General features: G+C 51.8%; 1 protein-coding gene and 1 long non-coding RNA gene across 3 annotated transcripts in view; one reads left to right on the top strand and one right to left on the bottom strand.

Moving 5' to 3' along the window:
- Window positions 1-25,474, bottom strand: part of CSTPP1 (centriolar satellite-associated tubulin polyglutamylase complex regulator 1) — a 210,658-nt gene that overhangs the window by 1,087 nt on the left and 184,097 nt on the right. Inside the window, exons 4-9 of one of the 2 annotated variants that reach the window (XM_005216409.4) lie at window positions 24,840-24,924; window positions 6,462-6,547; window positions 4,604-4,799; window positions 3,628-3,737; window positions 1,409-1,472; window positions 449-1,182 (exon numbers count right to left, since the gene is read on the bottom strand). In XM_005216409.4, the coding sequence (XP_005216466.1) occupies window positions 1,008-1,182; window positions 1,409-1,472; window positions 3,628-3,737; window positions 4,604-4,799; window positions 6,462-6,547; window positions 24,840-24,924 (716 nt within the window). In that variant the 3' untranslated portion in view covers window positions 449-1,007. 2 annotated transcript variants of the gene reach the window in all.
- Window positions 4,796-7,800, top strand: LOC132342369 (uncharacterized). Its single transcript, XR_009490723.1, has 2 exons — window positions 4,796-5,011; window positions 5,514-7,800. It is a non-coding gene; the product is annotated as an uncharacterized lncRNA (long non-coding RNA).

The following is a 25,474-nucleotide window of genomic DNA, read 5'->3' as shown; positions in this document are numbered from 1 at the left end:
GCTTGGGTCCTGGGGTGGTTTTATTTCCTGGAAGTTGCAGACCACCCGTCTTACTGTCCAGCTTTGGCTGGAAGCTGGTGCTCCTCCGCCTGTCTTGTTCACAGCTGCATCCCTACTGGCCTAACCCTGAGCAGGTGCTTAGAAAATGTTTAATGAATTTGTGATGGCAACCCCTTGTAGCCAGTCTCTCAAGTTATAGGCACCTGACCTTGAACCATCTGAGTTTGTTCCTGAAAGCTCTGTCCAGCTGTGGCCACCTTTCCCATGAAAGGCAGAGCTCATGTGCAGCTGGTGAGTCCCTCTTTGCTCATGATCTGAGGCAGGTCTCCAGGTCAAGTGGTCCTGTGTCCCCCAACTTCCCAGTCCTGCCAGAAAAAGCTGGAACTTGGCACCAAATTCTCAAACACCCCTTCCCTTCACCCCTGTCTCATGGCTTTAGACTCACCACTTACCAGACACAAGGGACTTTATTTGTTTCACATATTTAACTATTAGACACAGAGGAGACTTGAAGCGGTTTCTGAAATTTCTTTTTGCCCACCCTCCATCTTACGGCTAGTGGCTAGTCCTCCAGAAGAAGGCTACCATGGCTGTATCCTAATACCCGCATCACTGGGTGTCACCCTTGACCATGCAAGGCACTGCATGGTTCTGGGATTGCTGTGAGGAGATGGGGATGGTCAGCAAAAGGGTAAAACCCAGTCACCCTTCCCGTGGCCTCAGCTCAGTCCACCGTCAGCTTGGGGCCTGGTGAAAGGCAGGCTGACGGGAGAAAGTCGGCTGTTAACTTTCTAGGGTCACTGTAGCTTGGCTGCTCATCAGCACCTCTCTGGCGGGTCTCTGGGCTAGGGTTGTCACTTGGCCTTCTCACCAGTGGAGGGCAGCTTGGCACAGGGAGTGGGAGGAGAGATGCCTGGGGTTCTGGGGGTGGGGAGGTGAGCGGGTGGGGAGCTGGGAACTGGACCCAGGGCTGGGTTCTGTGCTGTAGACAGGACCCTTCAGATTCGTCAAGTCTCGGACTCATCTGTCTCTTCAGTGGAGCCATCGCTCTCTCCATCCACTTTGCGAGCATGATGGAGGGGTCTCCAGGGGGAGCCAACCCGGGGAGGGGTCCGGGGAGGCAGGTAGCTGGCCTCTGGACCGGCAGTGACCGAGGTGACCAGGCCTGGGATCTGTGCCAGCCTGAAGAAGGGGAGATGCCCAGAGGGAGCGAGGTGCCTCTTGTCCAGAGACCAGTACCCCTTCACTCACTCTCGCGTGTGAGACCACGGGCTTCTGCCTCAGGCTTCTGCCAGCCCCCCAACCCTTCCCTGACAGACGGACAAGTGATGTGTGGCCCATGTCGGGCTCTGATCTGACTGAGGTCTCGCGCCCACAAGGGGGCAGCATCTTCCCACCCAACACTTACAGCCGCTCCAGTTCCTCGTCCATGGCTGGGTCGTGCATCAGGTCCCCTTTGTCGGGTAAGGCTCCTAGGGAATAATTGGGGGCACAGAACTTAACCTGAGGGTCCTCCACCCAGGCTTCAGCCAGACATCCCCCTGTAGTGGCTGCCTCTGTGCCCCTCCTCGTCATGTCTGCCTACATTGTTGACCCTGGGAGAGCTGATCTAGATTCAGGGAACAGAGGTTTAAGAGATCTTCTCTGGGGGCAGTAAGCCCTAGGTGCTGCTGGAGAAATTTAGTGAACCCCCTTCCTACCTTCCCCGATCATAACTACGAGACAGCCCCAAAACTCAAGGTCACTGCACAAAGAGAATGATCTCCTTCCAAGACTAGATGGGATGTTGTGAGGTGGTGCTAGTGGTAAAGAACCCGCCCGCCAGTGCAGGAGACGAGACAGACACGGGTTCCATCTCTGGGTTAGCAAGATCCCCTGGAGAAGGAAATGGTAACCCACTCCAGTGTTCTTGCCTGGAGAATCCCTTGAACTGAGGAGCCTGGTGAGCTACAGTCCATGGGGCCGCAGATAGTCAGACATGGCTGAAGGGACTTAGCACTCATGCATGAGCTGGTGCTGAGGGTTTAGTCCTTTCCTGGGGCTCCAGGTACTGTGCTGAGAAGGAGCCAGAGACACAGGACAGGGCCAAGGCCCCAAAGGCCAGAAGTTACCTAGTTTTGTGCCTCTAGATCAGGGGGATCCCACTTTGGGGACAGAATGGTCAAACATGCTGTCTCAGCTCCTCCCGGGAGGGTCCCAGGGCGAGAAGGGAAGGCGGGGTCAGGATGAGACCCAGCTCTCCTCCCTTGGCCACGAGCCGCCAGGAGGGGCGCTATCCCTTCTCTGACAGATCACTGCAGGTTTCCTCGGCTACAAACCCAGGGCAGTCATTCTCGGGATATCGGGAAAGGTGACAGGAGGGGTCCGGGGTGCTCCCTGGGGCTGTTAACAGTGGGAGTGAAGGTAGAGCTGGAGTCTGCAGATAGATTCTTACCAGCAAACGAGAAAAGAGCCGCACTCCTGGCCAGAAGCTAGTGAACAGCACTGGTCCCCAGAAATCCTCAATCTTAAAATTGTCCATCTGGCTCTACGGTTCCTGACCTTTTCAGATGATGCTTCCTGGCCCCTTTGGTGTTAGTGGTGATCACGCTGTGTTTGATGGAGCCCTCGTGTGCGTGTGTGTGTGTGTGTTGCCTTGAGGACTAAGGGAACAGGACAGCCTCCCTCCACAGCTGGCTGCACCTGGGGTAGCTCAAGTCTCTCTTTCAAACACGGGAGACGCAGGTGAGGACAGAGACCCTGTGCTGCTTTCCGTCTCCCACTGGCCCAGCACTGCAGGGGATGTGAGCGGCATTGCTGGTCGGGTAACTAAGGTCCACGTTCCACAACTACTGAAGGCCACTGGCCCTAGAGCTGGCATGCCGCAGCAGGAGAAGCCACCGCCAAGGGAAGCCCGTGTGCCGAAACTAGAGAGGAGCCCCGGCTTCCCAAGTAGAGAAAGACTGCACACAGCGACAAAGACCCAGTATAGCCAAAAAATAAACAGTTTAAAAAAACAGCGGGCGGATGTGCTCTTTCTTGTTTAAAAAATAGGAAGAACCCTCTCAAGCTCTGTGGGTGGTGATGTCAGCCTGGTGGCCCCTCCCCGGGAGGGCAGCACATGCGGGAGGGGGCGGGAGAAGGCGGACCAGTGAGGATGAAACGATGGACAGGAAAAACTGGGGCGGAGCCGGCCTCCATCCACCACCGCCCTTTTTTCCCCACTCCCTGTCAGACTAGTAAGAATTTTTTTTTTCCAGATGGGAAAAAAAGGTCTCCCAAGACACACCTTTGCCCTGCTTACAAATAGGGTTCAGGCCTCTTTGAAATATAAGCTCCGGAGCCACTTATTAAATAGCCTGTGTCTGCCCAGCCTGCAGGCCAGTGCCCACAGCAGAGCCGGGGACCCTATGCGGTGGGGGGTGCTGAGCATGCCTCTGCCCTGGGGAGGCTGCTTCATGTCGGGGCAGGACCCAGGTTGGGGAGGCCATCTGTAAGCACGGGAGTGGGAGAGGCCTCAGAGTCCAACCCTGAGAAGTCAAGGCAGACCTGGCAAATCTGCGTCCCCTGTGGGAACTCTGTCCACCAATACTCTGGCTCCTACGTGGCCTTCTGCTGTCAGGGCGGAGGTGGCCGGCTCCGGCTTACCTAGGGCTTGGTTGATCCCGTGATGCTTTGAGAGGGCCACGAGGAAGCCGTAGAAGGTCAGTCTCTGAACGTTGCTGAGGACCTCTTTGACCAGCGCCGGGGGTGGGCAGCTAGAGGGGACAACACAGATTCAAACACTAGTTAAGTCTGACGCCATCTTCTCATCCAGACCTTCAGGCTTAGGAGGTTGTGTTCTGCCGCTAAGTCGGGTCCAACTCTTTGGGACCCCGTGGACTGTAGCCCGCCAGGCTCCTCTGTCCATGGGATTCTCCAAGCAGGAATACGGGAGTGGGTTGCCATTTCCTTCTCCAGGGGGATCTTCCCGACCTGGGGATCGAACCTGCATCTTTTGCATCTCCTGCCTTGGCAGGCAGATTCTTTACCACTAGTACCACCTGGGAAGCCCTTAGGAGGGTGAAAACCAAGGAACCTGCCTGCCCTGGGAACCCTAAGGCCCTGGGGAGCCTGGCAGAACTCTTGGAGCAAGGCCTTGACTGTGGACAGAAAGGCTGGCATGTTCACCAACTGGTGCTTCACTGGCAGGGGTGGGGGATGGGGAAAGGGCGCTGGGCGATGCCTCCTCTCGGAGGAGACACAAGCTGGCTGCTCTGTCCCCAAGGGGACTTTGTGCTACACAGGACAGCTACCCTCTTTTTCTGGAGGGTGAATTCTGCGCACGGTGGGTATTTTTCTCCTTCTCTCTGAAAAGTCAAGACCAATCTATCTCCTGGCAAGAAGGGGCCCAAGCTGGTCATTAACAGCTGGTCTTGCCCAAATGGAAGCAATCTGGCCCCCGTGAGCCACCTGGGAAGCCTGTCAATCATCAGCCTGGACTGATGGGGGGCAAATGGCGGCTGATTCACATTCAATATGATGACCGTCAAGGGCCTCGGAACCCTGGGCTGTCAGAAGAGCCTGCTGGGGGTCCGAGCCGGTGCCCGCGCCCGCGGCCCCGGGGGCTGGGGTGGGTTCTCACCTGTACTTGTGCCGGTCACACAGGTTCTCCAGGCACTGGTAGAACAGCGAGGCCTCCACGCCCTCTGGTGTGCCCGCCTCGCCCGTGGAAGGCCGGTGGCGGTGCTGCCCACTGGATGACGTGGGCACGATCACCGTGTTGGGGTTCTTGCCCGACAGCAGGTCCTGATAGATGGCGGCCACGCTCTCCAGGAACTCTGCGTACAGGGTGGAGGGGCGCGGGTCAGGTGGGAGGGCACCCTGGATCCCCTCACCATGCGCCCCTTCTCTCTTCCAGGTCAGCTCATCTCCCAGCAAGTCCTCAATGCACAGCATCCAGGGAGCAGGGGCCCTCATGGCCCACGCTCAGGAGAGATGACACGTGTCTCAGCGCGAACGTCCCCTCCTCTGGCAGTTCTTCCTAGACCAGGTGAGACCCCGTGACATACTTTCAGGCAACCCGGACTCCTCTGGGTGCTTATCCAGTGAGGGCATCTGTGTGTGACTGGTTCGCTTTGTCTCCTTGCTCGGATGGCAGATCTTGTCCCCAGGCCTGAATCGTGCCGTGTCCACCTTCCCCACCCCCAGCACCCAGCAGAGTGCCTGGTGCATAGAAAATCCAATAAATACTTTTGAAAAACGTAAAAGGTGAACAGGCACACATTCCTCCTGGCAAACCTCTCTTGTGAGGCCACCTGCCTCTGTGACTAAGGGAAGCAGGTTGGAGATACCCATGCAGGAAAGCTTAGGAACTGCTGATTTATTAAACAGCTGAACTAGTTTTCAGGTGTTAGTCCCCGAGCCCTCGTCAGTGAGCCAGGACTTACGGCCCACCTCCCCACGGCTGCCTTTTCTGGGGGGCGCTGTGAGGAGAGAGCCCGGACACATGGTGAGGGGAACAGGGTCTCCACACACGGCTGCTCCTTCTCCAGGGCCCAAGAGCTTCAGAGAAATGGGAAATGGACGCCGGGAGCTGCTGAGAGCAGGAGGCGAGACCCCAGACTGCGGCCCCTGCCTGACCGGGCCCTGGGGCCGCCCTCAAGAGGACACGAAGCGGCACCTGAGTGAGGCTGCGGCCGGCCAGGGCCAGCCGCTGGCGGAAGGCCACGGGCAGGCTCCAAGGACAGCCAGCCCTGTTTACTGGAAGAGCCTGTTTGAAACAAGTTTGCTGATGGACACAGTCAGCAGTTTCAGGGCCCAGCATTCCATCGGACGCTGCCATGTGTGAGCCGGTGTGTGCTGGCATCCAGTCAGCCATCTTTATTCCACCTGGGATTTCGGGGTGCAGCTGGTGCTTGCTGGGCAGCAGGGGGGCGAGGGGGAAGTGTGAGAGAGGACTGGCGTGTGCTGATGAGCTGTGTGCTCACACGGCTGCGTCGGGCCCAGGGAGAGACCTCCGACCCCGCTGACGCGGCACGGGCCCTCTGGTCCGCCCGGCAGCCCGGCGCGTTGGCAGCTCCCCTCTGTCCGCTTCTCCCTTAAAAGGGCCACCTGCCCCTCAGGGCTGCGGTGAGGACGAAGGTGCCTAGCGCTGGGCCCGGCCCGCAGCACGTCTTCGCTAACGGGAAACGCCGCGGGCACCGCCCCGCAGCAGCGTGTGCCGGTGTGGTGTGACCGTGGCTGTCACTTAAACTGATGTGTGTCCCCCCGCTGGCGGGAAGCACCGTGGCTTTCCGTGTCGTGAGGAGGCTGAGTGGGTCGGCCCTGCGGGCCGAGTCTTGTGACCACCGGCGAGAACGGCACATCCTGCGGGGAAGCCCGCCATGAAGGGAGGCGGCGCAGAAAGTGCGGGCCAGAGACGCAGGCGGAGGGGCCACAGGGCGGACGGGAGTGGGGGACTGTAGTCCCACAGGAGCCGCGGGGGCCCGGAAGACTCTCACCTGAGTAGTAAAACTGGATCTGGAAGGCAAAAAGGAAATCTGAGAAAGACATCAAGCAGTCCATGGCATCGTCCATGAGCACAATCCTGAGGGGCAGAGAGAAAGAGAATATGAGAGAGAGTGGGTGCGTGTGTGCGCATGCGTGTGTGTGATGGAGGGGTGTTGGAGTGAGCCGTTCTTGGGGCTCCAGTCCCCCTTGGGACAGCAAGGAGAGATGGCTCCCCCAGACAAGCTCCTCCCTGTCACCGCACTTCTCTGTTAACTGGGCTATGCCACCAAACTGAACTGGCGTGGGGGGTCAGGCTCCCACTTCAGTCTCTGTGGCACCAGCAAGTGGATGGAACATGGGCTGGTGGGGGGGCGGGGGTGGCAAGGAGGGGGTGCAATTGTAATGCAGCCAAGATTTCTTTTCATATCCTTCAGCAGTAAATCCTTTCATCCTGCGGCAAGGACCATTTAGTTCAGAATAAATACAGCTGATCGGCAAAGGCAAAAAGAACAGCCAAGAGCTTTAAAGAGTCTTGGCAAGTGGCCCCGAGATTTAATAGGCGACCGAGGGCCAGACGGGCCATAGGCACCTCCATCCTGGGGCATGGGCGGCACAGAGGGCCGGGGATACATCCTGGGGCCTGCCCTTGAGGGGGTCCAGTGACGCCAGGCGGCCGCTGCTCCTCCACGCTGTCCATGCGCACAGGGTGGCCCCCTCCCCGCTTCTCGCAGGAAGAATATCCCGTGACCACTAGAGGGAGTGGACCAAAGCCCCCTTCATACTCTGCTCAGGCCCTAGCTGGAGAGAGGACAGGAAGAGATGGAAATGAGCACTTGCCGGGCTCCATCCTTATGCCAAACTCATCTACTGACGGGCAGCTGGGCTTCCAATCTGTTTCTTTTCTCTTTTTTTCCAGCCATGAGACATGTGGGAATCTTAGTTCCCTGACCAGGGATCGAACCTGTGCCCTCCTGTAGTGGACGTGCAAAGTCCTAACCACCAGACCGTCAGGGAGTTCCCACCTCCCTGCCCAATCTGTTTCTGACTGGGCCCTATCTTTCCTTAAACAAACAAACAAAAAACCCCAAGAAACCAACTTATTTTGCTCCTTCATGGGTTTTTTGAATTCTCTCTCCACCTCACTGGGTCAGAGTCCCCAGACTGGCGACTGGATCAGCTCCAGAGACTGCAGGCATTTTTTGCCTCTGGGGAAGGGGTTTTAGAGAGACTATGATGTGGACAGCGCCCCTGGGAGTGTGCAAGGCCTGGCTTCAGGTCTCCCCGAAGAGAGAGATGGTTCCTACATCTAGTCTCCAGGTGTAATAACGATAACAATAGAAATAGGCAGGATTTACTGAGTCCTTACTTCATGGCAGGCACCGTACAAGGTATTTGGATGGACCTGTGGTGGTTTAGTCGCTAAGTCATATTTGACTCTTTGAGACCCCATGGACAGTAGCCCTCCAGGCTCCTCTATCCATGGGATTCTCCAGGCAAGAATACTGGAGTGGGTTGCCATTTCCTTCTCCAAGGGATCGTCCCAAACCAGGAATCAAACTGGGTCTCCTGCATTGCAGGCAGATTCTTTACCAACTGAGCTACGAGGGAAGCCCTGAGTTACAAGGTATTTAACTTACGTTAATTAAATTTTGAGAGTCCCTTGAACAGCAGGGAGATCAAACCAGTCATCTCTAAAGGAAATCAACCCTGAATATTCATTGGAAGGACTGATGCTGAAGCTACAGTCCTTTGGCCACCTGATGCAAAGAGCTGACTCATTGGAAAAGACCCAGATGCTGGGAGAGATTGAAGGCGGGAGGAGAAGGGGGCGACAGAGGATGAGATGGTTGGATGGCATTATTGACTCAATGGACATGGGTTTGGGTGGATTCCAGGAGTTGGTGATGGACAGGGAGGCCTGGTGTTCTACAGTCTATGGAGTCATAAAGAGTTGGACATGACTGAACGACTGAACGATTACAACAATTAAATTTTACCCACAACAATCCTATGAGACAGGTGTTGTGATTATTCCATTTTACAGGTGAAGAGACTAAGTCTCAGAGAAGTCAGCTTAATAAGGTTGTACAGCTGGTAAATTTACTACATTACTCACATGTCATGGGCTTGCTTCCTACTAGGTCTCACCACCTCTTTTAAAATAAAGATACAGGATATACACGGAGGAGCCTGGCAGGCTACAGTCCATGGGGTCATAGAGTTGGACACAGACTGAGCAACTTCACTTTCTTTCTTTCACAGGATACAATCACCTGCATTTTATTTCTTAGTTTATTATCTGCCTAACTTATCTTTTTTTCTTCTCACCTATACCTTAGGGCCTTAATTGTTTCTCATGTACCTCTTGGGGAAGAAAAAAGCTGCCTCCTCTACCAGAAGACCCTGATGTTGGGAAAGATTGAAGGCGGGAGGAGAAGGGGATGACAGAGGATGAGATGGTTGGATGGCATCACCAACTCAATGAACATGAGTTTGAGTAAATTCCGGGAGCTGGTGGTGGACAGGGAGGCCTGGCATGCTGCAGTCCATAGGGTCACAAAGAGTTGGACACGACTGAGCGACTGAACTGAACTGAACTTCCAGAATTCAACATTAAAATTACCTCTAGGAAAAAAAAAAAAAATTCAAGGCCAGAGTGGGAACAAGCAATGCTGCTAATGGCCACAAGAGGGCGCCCTAGTCTTTCTGGCAGAGGCTCCTGGGACGAAGAGCTGAGACTTAGGCCTAGTTAGCTGTTGTTTGGTCACCCGGTCGAGTCTGACTCTTTACGACCCCATGGACTGCAGCAGGCCAGGCCTCGCTGTCCCTCACCATTTCCTGGGGTTTGCCCAAGTTCATGTCCATTGCGTCGGTGATGCCAAGTATTTACCTCTTTTCTTATAACCTGAGCAGAATGGGCAGGCAAAAGGGATGAGAGAGGGCACAAAGCCCAGACTTTAATATCTGGATGGGGACAGAGGGGCGAGAGAGGTAGACAGAGGGTGGGGAGAGGGGGCTGGGGTAGCAGAGGCACCCCAAACTGCAGAGGGAGAGTGCATTTTTCCAGAGTCCCAGGACCTCAATGTCCTCCCTTCCCCGGCCCACAGCGGAGGGACAGGCCCCCCGAGGAGAGAAGGCAGTGCTGGCTCCTTCCTGCCCCAATTCCCGGGACAGCCAAGAACCAGAATGGCCTGAAGTTAATTGCTAGGGAAGAGTGCTGGGCTGAGAACATCCCCAAGCAGGAAACCACGAAGGGGAACCAAAGCCTTTGAAGATGTTACTTGGCTCCTCTTGTTTATCATCAACCTGGGACCTGGTGCTCCTGTTTATAGCAGTTACCTCCCTTTACTATTTCTCTCTCTCTCTCTTCTTGGCCATGCTACGGGCATGCAGAACTTCCCCAACCGGGGATCGAACCCGTGCCCTCCACAGTGGAAGCTCGGAATCTTAACCCCTGGGCCATCAGAGAAGTCTGACTATTTCTCTCTTCACCTATTTATTTACTTATTTTATACAGACGGTCCCCAACAGGTCATCATCACACCGATGATGGTGTGAAAGCAAGAAGAACTTTGAATTTTTGACTTTGAATTTTGACCTTTCCCTGGCCTAGCAATGCAAGGTACGTACTCTCCTGTGATGCTGGGCAGGGGCAGCTCCTAGTCGGCTGTGCAGTCACAAGGGTGGGACATGGACAACCATTCTATTTTCATTTTGAGTACTGTGTTCAGTCAATTACATGTGAGATTCAACACTTTATGAAAAAACAGGCTTTGGGTTAGATGATGTTGTCCAACTGTGGGCTGAGGACACAGCTGAGGTAGGGCTGGGCTAAGATATGATCTCTGGTAGGTCGGGTGTAGTCAGTGCATTTTTGACTTGATATTTTTAACTTACAGTAGATTTTATCAGGACATAACCCCCTTGCAAGTCAAGGAAGAGCTGTATTGCAATGTAACTCCAATACCATAGGACTTACCCTTTCAGAATGCACAGGGCGGTGCGTTCACAAAGCTGCACAGTCACCAGCCCCATCTAATTCCAGAAGCGGTCATTCTTGCTGAACAGCCTGCTCCCGGCCACGCCAGGGCTGCCAGGCCAACTGCCGTAAGCATCTCCCCTTCTCAGCCACAGCCAGGACTGTCAGCTGCAGAGGGCCCGCCCTTCCAGCCCCAGAGCTGGCCACCGCTGTCAGCAGCCAGTCTTGACTGTGACGCCAGCTCCCTCTTTTGAGGTGGGCAGCTGGGGAAGAGAGAGGGCACAGGCCTCGGAGGTGTCAGGGTGAAGCAGGGCAAGCCCGGCGTGCACTCTGCTTTGACCCCTGCTTCTCGGGGGGCTGACGCGTGGATGGGGCTAGTTGGAGGAGGCAGGCGGTGCAGGGGCTTTCTCTCTGGGGACAGGTAGCTGGATCCCTGGCAGCACGTGCACGTAGGACTGAAGTGTTTTCCTGACTGCAAGCAGTGGGCCTGGCTGCCAGAGAAGCCAGTTGGGTCTCAGCTGTCACTGACAGCCATGCTCCTCTGCTCAGCCAGAAGCCTGGGAGTCCTCCTGACATCCAGGAAATGCCCTCTCTTGCCCGCCACATATCAACCAATCACCTGGTCCAATCAGTCCTGTTCCAGACATTTCTCTAGAATCTGTCTACTCTTTTCCACTTCCAAGGCCCCCACTGATGCCCACGTCCACCTCCTCTTCCAGGACAACGGGACGACCTTCTACCTGGTTTCCGGTAACACTTTTGCCTCCTTCTAATTGGGTAACCATACTGTGGTCAGAAAGAGTTTTGGTTTTTTTTTTAATTAAATTTATTTATTTTTAAATGAAGGATAATGGCTTTACAATATTGTGTTGGTTTCTGCCAAACATCAACATGAATCAGCCATAAGTTCAGTTCAGCCACTCAGTTGTGTCTGACACTTTGCGACCCCATGGACTGCAGCACACCAGGCTTCCCTGTCCATCACCAACTCCTGGAGCTTACTCAAACTCATGTCCAGCGCGACGGTGATGCCATCCAACCACCTCATCCTCTGTTGTCCCCTTCTCCTCCCGACTTCAACCTTTTCCAGCATCAGAGTCTTTTCCAATGAGTCAGTTCTTCACATCAGGTGGTCAAAGTATTGGAGTTTCAGCTTCAGCATCAGTCCTTCCAATGGATATTCGGGACTGATTTCCTTTAGGATGGACTGGTCGGATCTCCTTGCAGTCCAAGGGACTCTCAAGAGTCTTCTTCAACACCACAGTTAGGTTTACCTATGTTCTCTCCTTCTTGAACTTTCCTCCTACCTCCTTCCCCATCCCACCCCTCTAGGTTGTCATAGAGCCCGGGTTTGAGTTTCCTGAATCATACAGCAAATTCCCATTGGCTATTGGGCTTCCCTTGTGGCTCAGCTGGTAAAGAATCCACCTGTAATGCGGGAGACCTGGGTTTGATCCCTGGGTTTGATCCCTGGGTTGGGAAGATCCCCTGGAGAAGGGAAAGGCTACTCACTCCAGTATTCTGGCCTGGAGAACTCCATGGATCATATAGTCCACGGGGTCGCAAAGAGTCGGACATGGCTGAGCGCCTTTCACTTTCACTTTTCATCTGTTTACATATGGTAGTATATATGCTTCCATGCTACTCTCTCCATTCATCTCACCCTCTCCTTCCTCCCAGAAAGACCTTTTTAAAAATGCGAATTTGACTGTTTTACAACTCTGTTCTAAACCCTTTACGGGCTTCCCCTTGTCCTTAGAGCAACGTCTCCCATCCTTATCCTGGCTTATGAGCCTGTATGCCCTGCCCTTGGCTCCCGCTCACCTTTCTGGACTCATAGGAGGCCCCAGTCAGTCCCCCATGATGCTCCAGTGTGGGGGGGGGGGCACACAGTAGGCCCTCAGCCAGTATTAGTTGAATGAGAGGGAAAGTGTGAACGCATAACTAACAGAGGTGTGGTACCCTTTTCTTTTCTCCTGGCAAGGTAACATCTGGGCACTACGTTCGGCTCTGGGCGGTTTATTTAAGAGGGATGAGCTAGAGTCACAGAACAGGGGGTCGGTGAGGCAGAGTCTGCAAACCAGGATGTCAGGCTAACAACTGCCTTTAGATCCTTTAGTGGGAAGAGAGGATGAAGGGTAAGTGGCGCTGGGCCGTGGCTCTTGAAGGGCTGCCTCTGAGGGAGACGTCACAGGGTTCTGGGAGACTGGAAGATGCCCAGCTCTGGGATTATGGCTGCTTTGTGAGCAAGTGAGCCGCCTGCTGCTGGAGATATTCAAGCGGAATACTTCCCCAAAGTCTGAGTGGACTTCTACCTCTGACAGAAGGGCATCCCAAGGGCAGAGAGAACTAACAGCTTCTGGTAACTCTGATTCTCACTGGGGAGAAGTTTGCTATTGAAAAACCTCACAAAAAGGTGCTTTTAGAAACATCGAATGCCACACCATCCATCTCCAGGCTAGCGCTCTGACCCGTAAGTCCTGGGCATCTGGCACCGGGATCTCACAACTGTGGGGAGAGGCAGGCAGGAGGCTGCAGCTTTGTCTCTGCCTGTGGTGACTGTGATGACCCCAGGCTGTAGGCCCATCACCCCACTGACAGCGGCTCCACCCTGAACCAAACCTGGCCCCACCCCCTTGAGGGTCAGGAGGAGGAGTTTCCTGGCTCAACACCCCTTCCTGCCAGCGGCCTGCTGCTAATGTGCCAGCTGCTCCTGACACCTGGAGGAGAGGGGCCGGCTCTGGCTTTGAAGGGGAGCCAGCAGGGAGCGGCTGCCAGCGAGAGTCTGTACAGATCCACTGGGTCGGGGAGGGACCCTGGCAGGCTGGGCCTCGGGGCTGGAGAGAGGGGGCTCTGGGGGAGAAGGAGAGGCTGGTTCTGAGCAGAAACATGTGGAGGGTGGAGTCCAGGGCAGAGGCTGGAATGGAGAAAGAAAAGAGCACTTGGCAGGGTCTGAGCCCGTCCCGAGGGGGCTGGCTGTTCTCGCCCTCCCATGCTGACTTCCAACAGCTGGGATGGGCTGGCTGGTTGGATGTTAGGTGGGTGCCAACGAAACAACAGTTTTCAGCCTGAATCTGCGACTTGCCAACTTCCTATTCCCCCTTAAAGGTCAGCATCCCTGGGATGAGTGGCAGAAGGCGTGTTTTGTTTTGTTTTGTTTGCAGTTCAGCGGGATCCAATCCCACCAGCTCTAGAACTCCCTGCCCAAGCTTCCTTTTCTCGGCAAGTCACGTTTTTCTCTCGGAGCTTTAGTTTCCTCATCTGCAGAAAGGAGATAATTCTAGTTCCCAATTTACAGGATTCTGGTGAAGATTCAATATGGTGATACGCTGCGTCTATTCTACTGTTATATATTACTGGTATACATAGTAATCACTCAAAATCAGTGTTAGCGGCCACCCATAAGTGTGTTCTAGCTGGTTTCAGGTGATGGAAGAGCTCAAAATAGCGAATAAAAATATAGCTCAGAGGTAGTGCAGCCAGTGCCTGGCTGGGCACAGGCTCTCAGGCGGAAGCGAGCTATCCTGTTTCAAGTCCACTTTTGGGGGGCTCTGGGGCTGGTGTGAAGCCTCCCATGCCGGCACTTCCTCTGGGAGGTCACATGAGCCGCGCCGTTCATGGGTGAGGGTGAAGGGCGTCTCCAGGCCTGTCTGGGATCCTGGGACACCTCTGTGGAGTCTGCCTTAATGTCAGGGCCATGAGCGAGGGCGAAACCACAGCCTGGCTGCCTTCTCCAGGTATTAACACGGTTTCCTGCGACACTTCCTTAGGGCTACCGGCCCGCTGGGCTGCACTGGAGACCCCCCTGTGCTGCACGAGCCGCTTCCAGTCCAGGCCCTCCGAGCAGCGTGGGGCGTCCAGGTTGTGGTCTTCCCTGGGCTCTGGGCTGCACTTCCGGGGGGCCCCAACGCCCCCTGCCCTGCAGTGCCTGAGAAACTGGACCCAGAGAGCCTGGGCAGCAGCAACAATGACAGCTACACGGCGTCCAGTAAGGGCTTGCTTGGTCAGCGCTTTGCATCCGGTATTGCACTTTCTTCTCCCATTGATCCTGTGACGTGAGATCGACGGATATCTTCACTGAGAACACAGGGCCTCAGAAACTTGACCAGGGTTTTCAAACCAGACGCAAAAGAGCTGTAATTTGAACACAGGCCTCTCTGACTCTAGTCACAGCTCCTGGGCCAGCTGCAGCAGCTCCAGGTGAGACGTGGCCATGACACCTTCTGCCGGGGGTGGCGCTGTCCCTTCTCCCACTCTTGTAGAGCCGTGGCCCCCAGGCGGGCTGGACGCCGACGAGGCCTGGGTGCTGCTTCTTCCTTGCAGATACCATGAAGGCCCCACTCGGCCATTTTGGCTCCATGATGCTGGTCTCTCCTCAGAAGCCTCATAGCTGGGGCTGGGGGCAACTGTTCCACGCTCTTAAGATAAAACCCACATCCAGTGCATGGCCTGCGGGGCCCTCCCTTCTTCTTCCAGCTCCAGGCTCCTCAAACTCCCGGCCCCCTGGTTCCCCCAGGGCACCTAGGTCCTCACTGGCTCCTTTCCAGGTTGCTTACCTGCCCGAGATGGCCTTTCCCTCTCCCTGCTCCCTTCCTAAATCCTGCCCACCTTCTTCCTTTTATTTGTTTTTCTCGTTTTTATATTTTGAATTACGAAAGCATGATGAGACATTTACAGGACGCGTGGAAAATACAGATCAAAGTTACATAATAGTTTCACTATATATTATAACTACTTTTTAAGTCGATAAATTAAGATTTTTAGTTGGAGTTTCAATATCAAACTCTCAAAATTAATAGAATGAATACAGAAAAGCAGAAGGATGGAGTAGACCTGAAAAGCACCATGGACCAATTCGACATAAAGCTTACACAATTTTCACACAACAGTAGGGTATAAATTCAAGTTACCATAGATCATAAACTAGAAGACACTGGAACATATCCAGGGACATAGACCAAGGTGGAAAAACTTCATGGTTTAAAGGTACTGAAATCACACAGAGTGTTCTTTTATCCACACCTTTTTCATTTTAAATACAATATTTAAAACTTCAGAAAATTACACAGAATAACAGAAAAAACACCTGTGTACCCACTAGCTAACTTCCTCTCCAATCTTCACATTTTCCCACCCTTGCTTCAACGTTTAAAAGCTTTATAAGCGATTACACGTACTGTTTAGAACACCGGGACACCCTCCCTCTACCTTCCTCCTTGAGATCCCGCTGGAACTTGAGGGCTTAGCTTTCATTCATTCACGGAAACTTGGGCTTGGCATGCCTCTGCGTGCTTTCGTACTGTTGTTGACTCACACAAATGTTTACATTCTTAAAGCATGATATCACTTTGCTTTGCCTGTTATCAAGCTCTGTGTATTCTTCTGCAACTCGCCATTTTGAGATATATCAATGCTGATGCATGTATATCTCCCTGTATTCACCTTATTATTTAAGAAAAAACATCCATTTGGCACCGTAGGATCCCCATGGTATCAAACCTGCGTCCCTTGCATTGGAAGGTGGATTCTTAACCGCTGGACCACCAGGGAAGTCCTACGTCCCTGTATTCGTTTTAGCTGCTGTATAGAATTCCAAGGAACGGATTTAAGATGTTTTGTCCTTTCTACTGCGTGGTAACAGGCATAGGGCTTCACTGGTAGCTGTTACAAATAATGCTGCCTGTCTCCTTAGACTCAGCCACACCTCATGAACTTTTTTTTTTTTTTTACTATTATGTAACTAGTTCCCTGCACATGGCAAATTCAAATTTATTTTGTTTTTCAGAACTTTCTGGAATTTTTTTTCCAAACACTTTCCTCTTTTTAAAGAAAATGTATTGGAATATAGTTGCCTCACAATGTTGTGTTCGTTTCTGCTGTACAGCAAAGTGAGTCAGCTGTATGTATACACATATGCCCTCTCATTTCTTGAACTTTTTAAGATTTGCCCAAATTGCTTCCAAGTGATTATGCCAATTTACACTCCCACTAGCCGAGTGTGCGAGTTCCCACAGTTCCACGTCCTCACCAATACTTGCATTATCTCACTTTAAAATTTTTGCCAATTTGATGACTGTGAGCGGGTATCTCAACTTAACTGGCATTTCCCTGATAACTAGCGAGTTTGGCCATGAAGATATGCCCGAATGTTTGGTAGTTGTTAGGGTTTTCTCTTCTGTGTATTAGCTCTTCATATCTTTGGACTATTTTTCTACTGAGGTCCTTCATCTTTTTCTTACGCAATTGTAGGAGTTCTTTATAGACAATCTCGAGACTAAAAAAATTCTGTGGACTGATTTGTTGTTAGTTACGTAGGTGATAAATATCTTCTTCAAGTCTCTGGCTTGTCCTTCAACTTTGTTTATGGTATCTTTTGCTGGACAGACGTTTTTCATCCTCACTCTCCGCTGGGCAAGGGCTCAGCGCTTGCACTGTTGCGGCCTGGGTTCAGTCTGCCATCAGGGAGCTCCTGCTTCCCAGCAGATGCTTCTTTCTCTAGAATGTCTGCTCCACGAGGGCAGGGGCTTTGTTTTCTTCGCTGCTTTCAGCAGCAGCAGGTGATGCGTTCTCCTTCAACACTGGCTGATGGCTGAATGACTGAATGCAGTTTTGTGGTCGGTTTATCAACCTCGTCCATTGGGGTTGGGCTTAAAGAATTTATATCTCGTTTAAGAATTTTTTAACTACCCAGTGGCAATAAAATATTTTCTTCTAATCTCTTTTAAGAGTATTATAGCTTTGCATTTTACACTTATGGCTATAATCCAGCCTTCTCAGGTGGCAACAGTTAATAAATAATCCAGGTGCCAATGCAGGAGATTTGGGTTCAATCTCTGGGTCAGGAAGATCCCCTGGAGGAGGAAATGGCAAACTACTCCAGTATTCTTGCCTGGCAGATTCCATGGACAGAGGAGCCTGGTGGGCTACAGTCCACAGGGCAGCAAAAGAGTCGGACAAGACTGATCACACATGCACACAAGGATTTTTCTGTAATCTATATGAAACTGACTTTTGCATATGGTCTGAAGTAGTGATCTAATTTTATTTTATCCTAGAGGATAAACGTCAACTGAAAAAAAAAATGCACGATGTGAGAATTGTGAGTTAAGTTTTATTTGGGGCAAAATGAGGACTACAACCTGGGAGACAGCACCTCAGAGAGCTCTGAGAAACCACTCTGAAGAGCTGGGGGAAAGCTCCGTATGTACTGGTTTTGGTGAAGGGGGAGCATGCCATCAAGCACGCATTTTTGCAGAAGTTGCTGCTAGTCTTGTGAAGTTTACTGCTAGCCATGAGGAGCAGACGTCTCCATGTGTGATTTTAGTGCTTTTCTAGGTATGAGGAGAGGCAAGGATTGGACTCATAAAATCTTTTCTTGAAAATATCTAACTATTTAAAGGCCTGTTCTGCTAGTTTTTCCCAGAACACAGAGTGCCTCATTCCTAATTAACCCCATTCAGGGTGTGTTGAAGGTCAGCTGCTGCAGTGGCTTAATCTTCGTACAGACAGATGGCAGTCCCAATTTTTAGTGGGCATTTTGATGGCCTTGGGCTTCCCTGGTGGTTCCGATGCAATGCAGGAGACCTGGGTTTGATCCCTGGGTTGGGAAGATCTGCTGGAGAAGGGAACGGCTACCCACTCCAGTATTCTGGCCTGGAGAATTCCACAGATTATATAGTCTATGGGGTCACAAAGAGTCGGACATGACTGAGTGACTTTCACTGTCATGATGGCCTTACAGTAAGTCTTAGTAGGTGAAAGGGCTAAGACTTATTGCAAGACCAACAGGCTTCCCTGGTGGCTCAGGCGGTAAAGAATCTGCCTGCAATATGGGAGACCTGGGTTCGATTCCAGGTCTGGGTTGGGAAGATCCCCTGGAGGAGGGCACGGCAGTCTGGTATTCTTGCCTGGAGAATCCCACGGACAGAGGAGCCTGGCGGGCTACAGTCCAGGGGGTTTGCAACGAGTTGGACACGCCTGAGCGATGAGGCACTCAGAGAACACAGAGCTGGCAGAGCAAGTTCATCTCTTACAGACCCTCCGGGTCCCCGATGCAACATGTCTATCTCTGCCTTAGGGACCAGCTTCTAATCGACCAGGTTAGGCTGTAACCTGTTTACGTGTCCCTGCAGCACTTGGCTCTTCATTGACTTAACGTCTGCTGCTCTACTGGTTGGCAAGCTCCTTGAGGGCTGGACCCACGTCTGTTTTGCTCACTGTCAGCTCCTCCACAAGCACGCTGACTGGCACGTAACAGGCACTCAATAAACATTTGGGAAATGAGAGGATGGGGAGAAAGACCTTCGGGGCAACAGCGACGCTGTCGGGTGGCAGGTCAGCCCTGGGGGGAGATCAGTGCAGGACACTGCTGCAGGCGAGAGGCATGAAGTGCAGGACGCTGCTGCAGGCGAGAGGCATGAGGAAAGACATTCTAGATTTTTTAGGGGTCTACATGCTTTCAAAGCGCTGTATGTATTCAGCATACAACCATGACAGAAGAGCTCTTCCTATTAAACATGTATTACTGACTAGGAAATGTGGCTTTCAGAGACAGAGAAGCGAGTTAAATACGATTTCCGATGACAAGAGTGAGAAGGAAACGCAATTCCTTTGAGTGCAATCAGTTCTAAAATGGCAGAATGAGATGGGCATGCAAAGCTCTAAAGAGGTTCTCAGAGTGGTCCCAGACCCGTGAGCACCACCTGAGAACCTCTAAGAAACATGAATTCTTGAGCCCCATCTCAGACCCCCTGAGCTCTGAGGACAGGGCCTGGGCCATCTGCAGTTCACTAAGCTCTGCGGGTGAGTCTGGCGCTCTCTCAGATTGGAGGGCCACTGCTTGAAATCTCCACCCTTGGGGCGAGGCTTCCCACTCGTGTCATGTGAGCCTTGGACGGGCTACAAGTGTGGGGGCCCCCTGGCCCAGGGGGCTCACCACAGGCAGTCTCGTCTTTACCCTACTTTTTGTTACGTATTATTTTCTGAGTGTTGTGAAGGGGAAGAAGGCCAGAAAGCAGTGCCTTAGGGAACCCAGGAACTTCTCACTTATTTAATTTTTACATCGAAGTACAGTTCATTTCCAACGTTGTGCTAATTTCTGCTGTACAGCAGGGTGATTCAGTCATACGCACATACGTTCTCCTTTTAATATTCTTTTCCATTATGGTTTATCCCGGGAGACTGGGTTCGGTTCTCTGCGCTCTACAGTAGGGCCGTGTGGTTTATCCATTTTATATGTAACAGTTGGCATCTGCTAACCCCAAACTCTCAGCCTATCCCTTCCCACTGGCAACCGCAAGTCTGTTCTCAATGTCTGACTTCTCACTGATTTAAAAAAAAAGTCTGGTAATAATAATACCAACATTATTTTAACAGCAAGAAAATATTATTTATTGAATGTCCATAATGTGCTAAGCAATTTATATATATATAATTTTGTTGAAATCTTACAGCCACCCTATGATTTAATTATTAGCCCCATTTTACAGACAAGGCAAACAGGGCTTAGAGAAGTTGAGAAAGATCCTCAAGGTCATGCAGTCAATAGACAGAGGTGGTGTGGATACTCAGGTCTTTCTAATCCTCTGGTGCCTGTGCTCTTAGAGGTCAGGGTTAACACCACTGCTTCTAACATTTTTGCTCTATGCCAGGCATTGTTTTAATCACGTGATATGCGGCTTCAATTATGACAACTATTAAAATTATTCCCACTTTACAGATGAGGAAACTGAGGCTCAAAGAAATTAAATAACTTTCCCCAGGATATAAGCTGGGACCAGGATTTGAACTCAAGAGTTCTGGCTTGAATCTCTCTGGTGGTCCAGTGGTTTAGAATCTGCCTGCCACTGTGTTCAGAGCAAAGCCCAGACTCTGCCTGAACATGACAGCCAGGCACTGGGATGCCAGGAACCTGTGCTGGATGGATACAAGCTGACTAATCAGAAAACTCCTGATTCTAAGTGTTTGTAATTTCTATGTTCTTCTGGCTTTTCTGAAATTTCTTGGATTTCTTTACTGCAAATGTGTTATTCTTACAACTTGAAAGGGAAAGGATGAAAGGAGCAAAAAAAAAAAAAGAATCTGCCTGCCAGTGCAGGGGACACAGGTTCAATCCTGGTCCGGGAAGACTCTGCAACCCTCAGGGCACCTAAGCCCATGTGCCACTACTATCGATCCCGTGAGCCTCAACTACTGAAGGCCTCGAGCCCGTGCTCTGCAACGAGAGAAGCCACCGCAAAGAGAAGCCTGCGCACCGCGCCTAGAGAGGAGCCTCTGCTCGGTGCAACTAGAGAGAGCCCACACACGGCAATGAAGACCCAGCACAGCCAAAACACACATAAATAAAAAGGACCTTCCCTGAAGGTGGGGAGGCGTGGTATTAAAATGCCATCAAAAGTGGCCTCTCACTTGTTAAAAAAAGAAGCAGTTTGGCTCTAGTTGAGCGCTTTTAACCGTCAGGAAAGCTGCCCAGTCCATGGAGGATGGAGACGAAGATGCTATGGTGACCGTTTAGGGATATGTAACTTAACGACCTCCATTCTGCAGGAGTGGGGGGTGGGGCGGGGCTCTGGCCGGGCGCGGTCAGGGGGTCTGCTGGCTCTTCCCCAGTTGTGTTTCCGGCTCACACCTGCCGCCCCAGGCCCGGCCGAGGTGCCGCCCGTCAGCTGGGCGCACGTGGGGCTGCTCTGTGCTCGGCAGGCTCTGGTGCACAGCTGCGTGTGGGTCACATTCCTTTACGCACACATCATCAGGGGCTGCCGCCTGCTCCCACGGCCTGTCCCCACCTCGGGGCCACGAAGACTGTCCTCCAGCCATGGCCACTGCCTTGGGGGGGCCTCGCCATCCGCACCCCCGCCTGCAGTTTTGGTCGGAAGCCGGGGCTCGCGTGTGAGGAAGCTGGGATCCTGACCTTCAGGATGAGAAGGGAAGAGCTCAGGCAGTCAGAGGGGCACATTCTGGGATGGATATGATTTTTCCACACAGACACACACACGCACACAGCAGCTGGAGTGGGGTGGGGAGAGAATGGAGCTGGGGAGGCGGGGTCGACACCGAAGCTTGAGTCTTGAAGTCATCTCTAATTTTGTAGCCCGTCTCCTGACGCTTGCCCTGGGCCCTTCTGCTGTTGATTCTGGCGTCCCCACCATCCCTTCTCGTTGCTGGCTATTAGCATGGACCGGCCACCATGCTTCCCCCCTGCTCAAATGGAAAGGTCTGAAGTTCTAAAGAACAAGAGGGTCTCTTGGTGGTGGTGGTGATGGGGAGGGGCGGTAAGCTTCTGACCACAGCCGGGGGAAGGTCACTCCAGAAGCCCCTGGATATCAAAACTTGTAAGAATCTGTGGATTTTAGAGGGTTCTGCTCCTTCTAGTCTAACCTTCCAGTGTTTACTACATCAGGTTGTTTGGAAGCATCTGGGAGGTGGGTGGGGCCGAAGACCATACAGAAGGTTCACCCTCGGGCCCACCCACTACCTTTCAGGTGTGGGAAACGGGGACAGCAGCTGCTGTGGAATGACAGAGACCAAGGCGGTGTGTCACAAAGTGATGGCAGGCTGTGATCGGTACCCAAGCGACCCTCTTCTAAATCAGATGTCAAGCTCCTTGGTACAGGAACTATAATCTTATTCATCACTGCACCCCCAGTGTGCAGATTAGATCCTGGCACAAAACTGGCACTCAATAAATAGCTGATGAACGACTTGTCTGGCGGTCCAGTGGTTAAGACTTCACCTTCCAGTGCGCGTTCAATCCCTGCTCAGGGACCTAAGATCCCACATACCTTGGGGCCAAGAAGCAAAACCTAACACAGAAGCAATATTGTAACAAATTCAGTAAAAACTAAAAAAAAAAAAAAAGGTCCACATAAGAAACCTTTAAAAAATATTTGATAAGAGGAAATACTGAGAGCTGCTATGACGTGGATGAACCTTGAAAACATACGGCTAAGCGAAAGGAACCAGTCACAAAGGCCCACATATCGTATGCTTCCATTTCAGTGTCTTGAACATGCAAATTTACTGAGACAGAGTGTAGTTGCTGCGGGCGAGAGAGGATGGGCGGGGGATTAGGGACAGTGGCTGAGAGCAGCAGGGTTTCTTTTGGGGGTAATTAAAATTAAAAGATGCTTACTCCTTGGAAGGAAAGTTATGACCAACCTAGATAGCATATTCAAAAGCAGAGACATTACTTTGCCAACAAAGGTCCGTCTAGTCAAGGCTATGGTTTTTCCAGTGGTCATGTATGGATGTGAGAGTTGGACTGTGAAGAAGGCTGAGCGCCGAAGAATGGATGCTTTTGAACTGTGGTGTTGGAGAAGACTCCTGAGAGTCCCTTGGACTGCAAGGAGATCCAACCAGTCCATTCTGAAGGAGATCAGTCCTGGGTGTTCATTGGAAGGACTCATGCTGAAGCTGAAACTCCAGTACTTTGGCCACCTCATGCGAAGAGTTGAAACATTGGAAAAGACTCTGATGCTGGGAGGGATTGGGGGCAGGAGGAGAAGGGGACGACAGAGGATGAGATGGCTGGATGGGATCACTGACTCGATGCACGTGAGTTTGAGTGAACTCCAGGGGGTGGTGATGGACAGGGAGGCCTGGCGTGCTGCAGTCCGTGGGGTCACAAAGAGTCGGACATGACTGAGAGACTGAACTGAACTGAAGATGCTCTAAAATGGATTGTGGCGATGTGAATATATGGTTGACCCTTGAACAACCTGTGTTTCAACTGCGCGGGCTCACTATTTTTTCAATAGTGAATACAGAAGGGGCAGCTGGTTGAGTCCATAGATGCTGAACCCGCATATATGGAACCGCGTGTGTGGAAGTCCTGTGCGTATGGAGAGTGGACTAAGAGTTCCACTTGGGTTTTCATCTGCACAGAGAGGCCGGTGTCTCTCACCTCTTCCTTGTTTACTAGTCAACTCTACTCTGTACGCATACTTGATCAATTGGTTTAGGGAAGCTGGGCATTAAAAAAATTATTACTTAGACTTTCCTAGAGCAGTTTTAGGTTCACAGTGAACTGGAGGGGATTTCTCAAATGGCTTCTGCCCCCACACGTGCACAGACTCCCCCGTAATCAAAGCCCCCCACCCCGCCGGCACATCTGCTCCAGCCATTGAACCCACGGACGCATCGTCACCGCAAGTCCAGGTTTGGAGCCACGCTTCACTCTTGGAGCCACATTCCACGGGTGTGAACAGATGTATCTACCATGTATGCTGTGCCCTGTGTGCTGTGCTTAGTCGCTCAGTCGTGTCCGACTCTTTTCAACCCCATGGACCGTAGCCCTCCAGGCTCCTCTGTCCATGGGGATTCTCCAGGCAAGAATGTTGGAGTGGGTTGCCATGCTCTCCCCCAGGGAATCTTCCCATCCTAGGGATCAAACCCAGGTCTCCCACATTACAGGCGGATTCTTTACTGCCTGAGCCACAAGGGAAGCCCAAGAATACTGGAGTGGGTAGCCATGCTCTCCTCCAGGGAATCTTCCCATCCTAGGGATCGAACCCAGGTCTCCCACGTTACAGGTGGATTCTTTACTGTCTGAGCCACAAGGGAAGCCCAAGAATACTGGAGAGGGTAGCCTATCCCTTCTCCAGGGGATCTTCCTGGCCCAGGAATTAAACTGGGGTCTCCTTCATTGCAGGTGGATTCTTTACCAGCTGAGCTACCAGGGAAGGCCATCTACCGTGTATAAGACAGAATATTTTTCTAAAAATCCTCTGTTTTGGCATTTTTCAAAAGACGAGATTTTTGCTACACTTCCATTTGTTGCCTTAGCTCAGATTTTCACCTAAATAAGTAAAAGTTAACTGAGGCATAGCCCAGCTACCGCATTTGCTTAAAGGATGCGAATAACAGTGAAACCAAACACAGAAATTAGGGGCTCTAACTATTTCTGCCAAGTCTCCCTGGTTCTGGACTAATACTTAAAACCGTCTTTTAGCATAAATAATACAATTTATCTCCCCCTCAGTCGGAATTTATCACCTTCACGCTTTCCAGCCTCGAACTTCACCCCCCTTCATCGCAAGTCGCTGCCAAAGCTTGCGCCATATTTTCTCAGAATGCCCTCTAGGGATGTTTATCTGTGTGTGTGCCCGTGTGAGTGTGCGAGCTGGTGTGAGTGTGTTTGCCTCTTCATCTCACCACCACCCCCAACTCTATCTGCAGACCCTAAGGCTCCCCACAGAAACCACCAAAGATCATTTGGCTTCCTCCTGGAGATGCAGAAAGTGAATATTATGTTTTGGGGCAAATCCCAAATAGACCCCTCTCCAAATGCCAATTCCTTCCCGTCGCTGTTACTCTCTCCTAACGTGTGTTTGTCTGCATACATCGCAGTTCTCTCTCAGAAGCCTGAGCCAGAGAGAGGGCACAGTTGACTTCAGGAGCCCGGGAGACATACCTGGCGGCCTTCTGAGTGAGCTCCAGGGGGAAATCCGGGCACAGTAATTGCAGCAAGCAGTGATACTCCCTCATGGTCAGCAAATCTGCAGTGAAATGGAGAGGAAGGCGTCAGACCTCAGAGTGGGAAGTCACCGCAGTCTTTTCGGTCATTTCAGGGGTTTCAGACCTACCCTAGGTAGAACTGCTCTTTTTTAAACAAATTTTTACTGGAGGATAATTGCTTTACAATATTATGCTGGTTTCTGCCACACATCAACATGGATCAAGGTGAGTCACTATTAAGGTTGCGTTAACCCAAGGATGATATTTTAAGATCAATATTTCTACAAAGTTTTTCCAGGATGGGAGGCACCCAGCTACAACATTTTGGCCAAAGGAGCTTCACTGGTTTGAGGGATGGTTCGGTAAGAAGGGAGAATTAGAGGCGCAACTTTATTAGCCTTCTCAGTTTGATTTTCCTGGTGTCTGAAAATCCACAAAAATGAGTCATTTCAAAGCTGGCTACATTTGCTGAAATTCTCTGGCACGGTAGCCTTCACCACAACATGCCCAAAGACCATGCACAGAATATCTGGAAGCAGTGCCAAGGCAGAGGCAGTCTTGTAGTGTATAGGGGAGAAGAGTTGGCAGGGC

Source organism: Bos taurus, chromosome 15 (assembly GCF_002263795.3).
Source record: "Bos taurus isolate L1 Dominette 01449 registration number 42190680 breed Hereford chromosome 15, ARS-UCD2.0, whole genome shotgun sequence".
NCBI lineage: Eukaryota > Metazoa > Chordata > Mammalia > Artiodactyla > Bovidae > Bos > Bos taurus.
The sequence above is the reverse complement of the archived record's forward strand: the minus strand, read 5'-3'. Positions and strand labels throughout refer to the sequence as shown.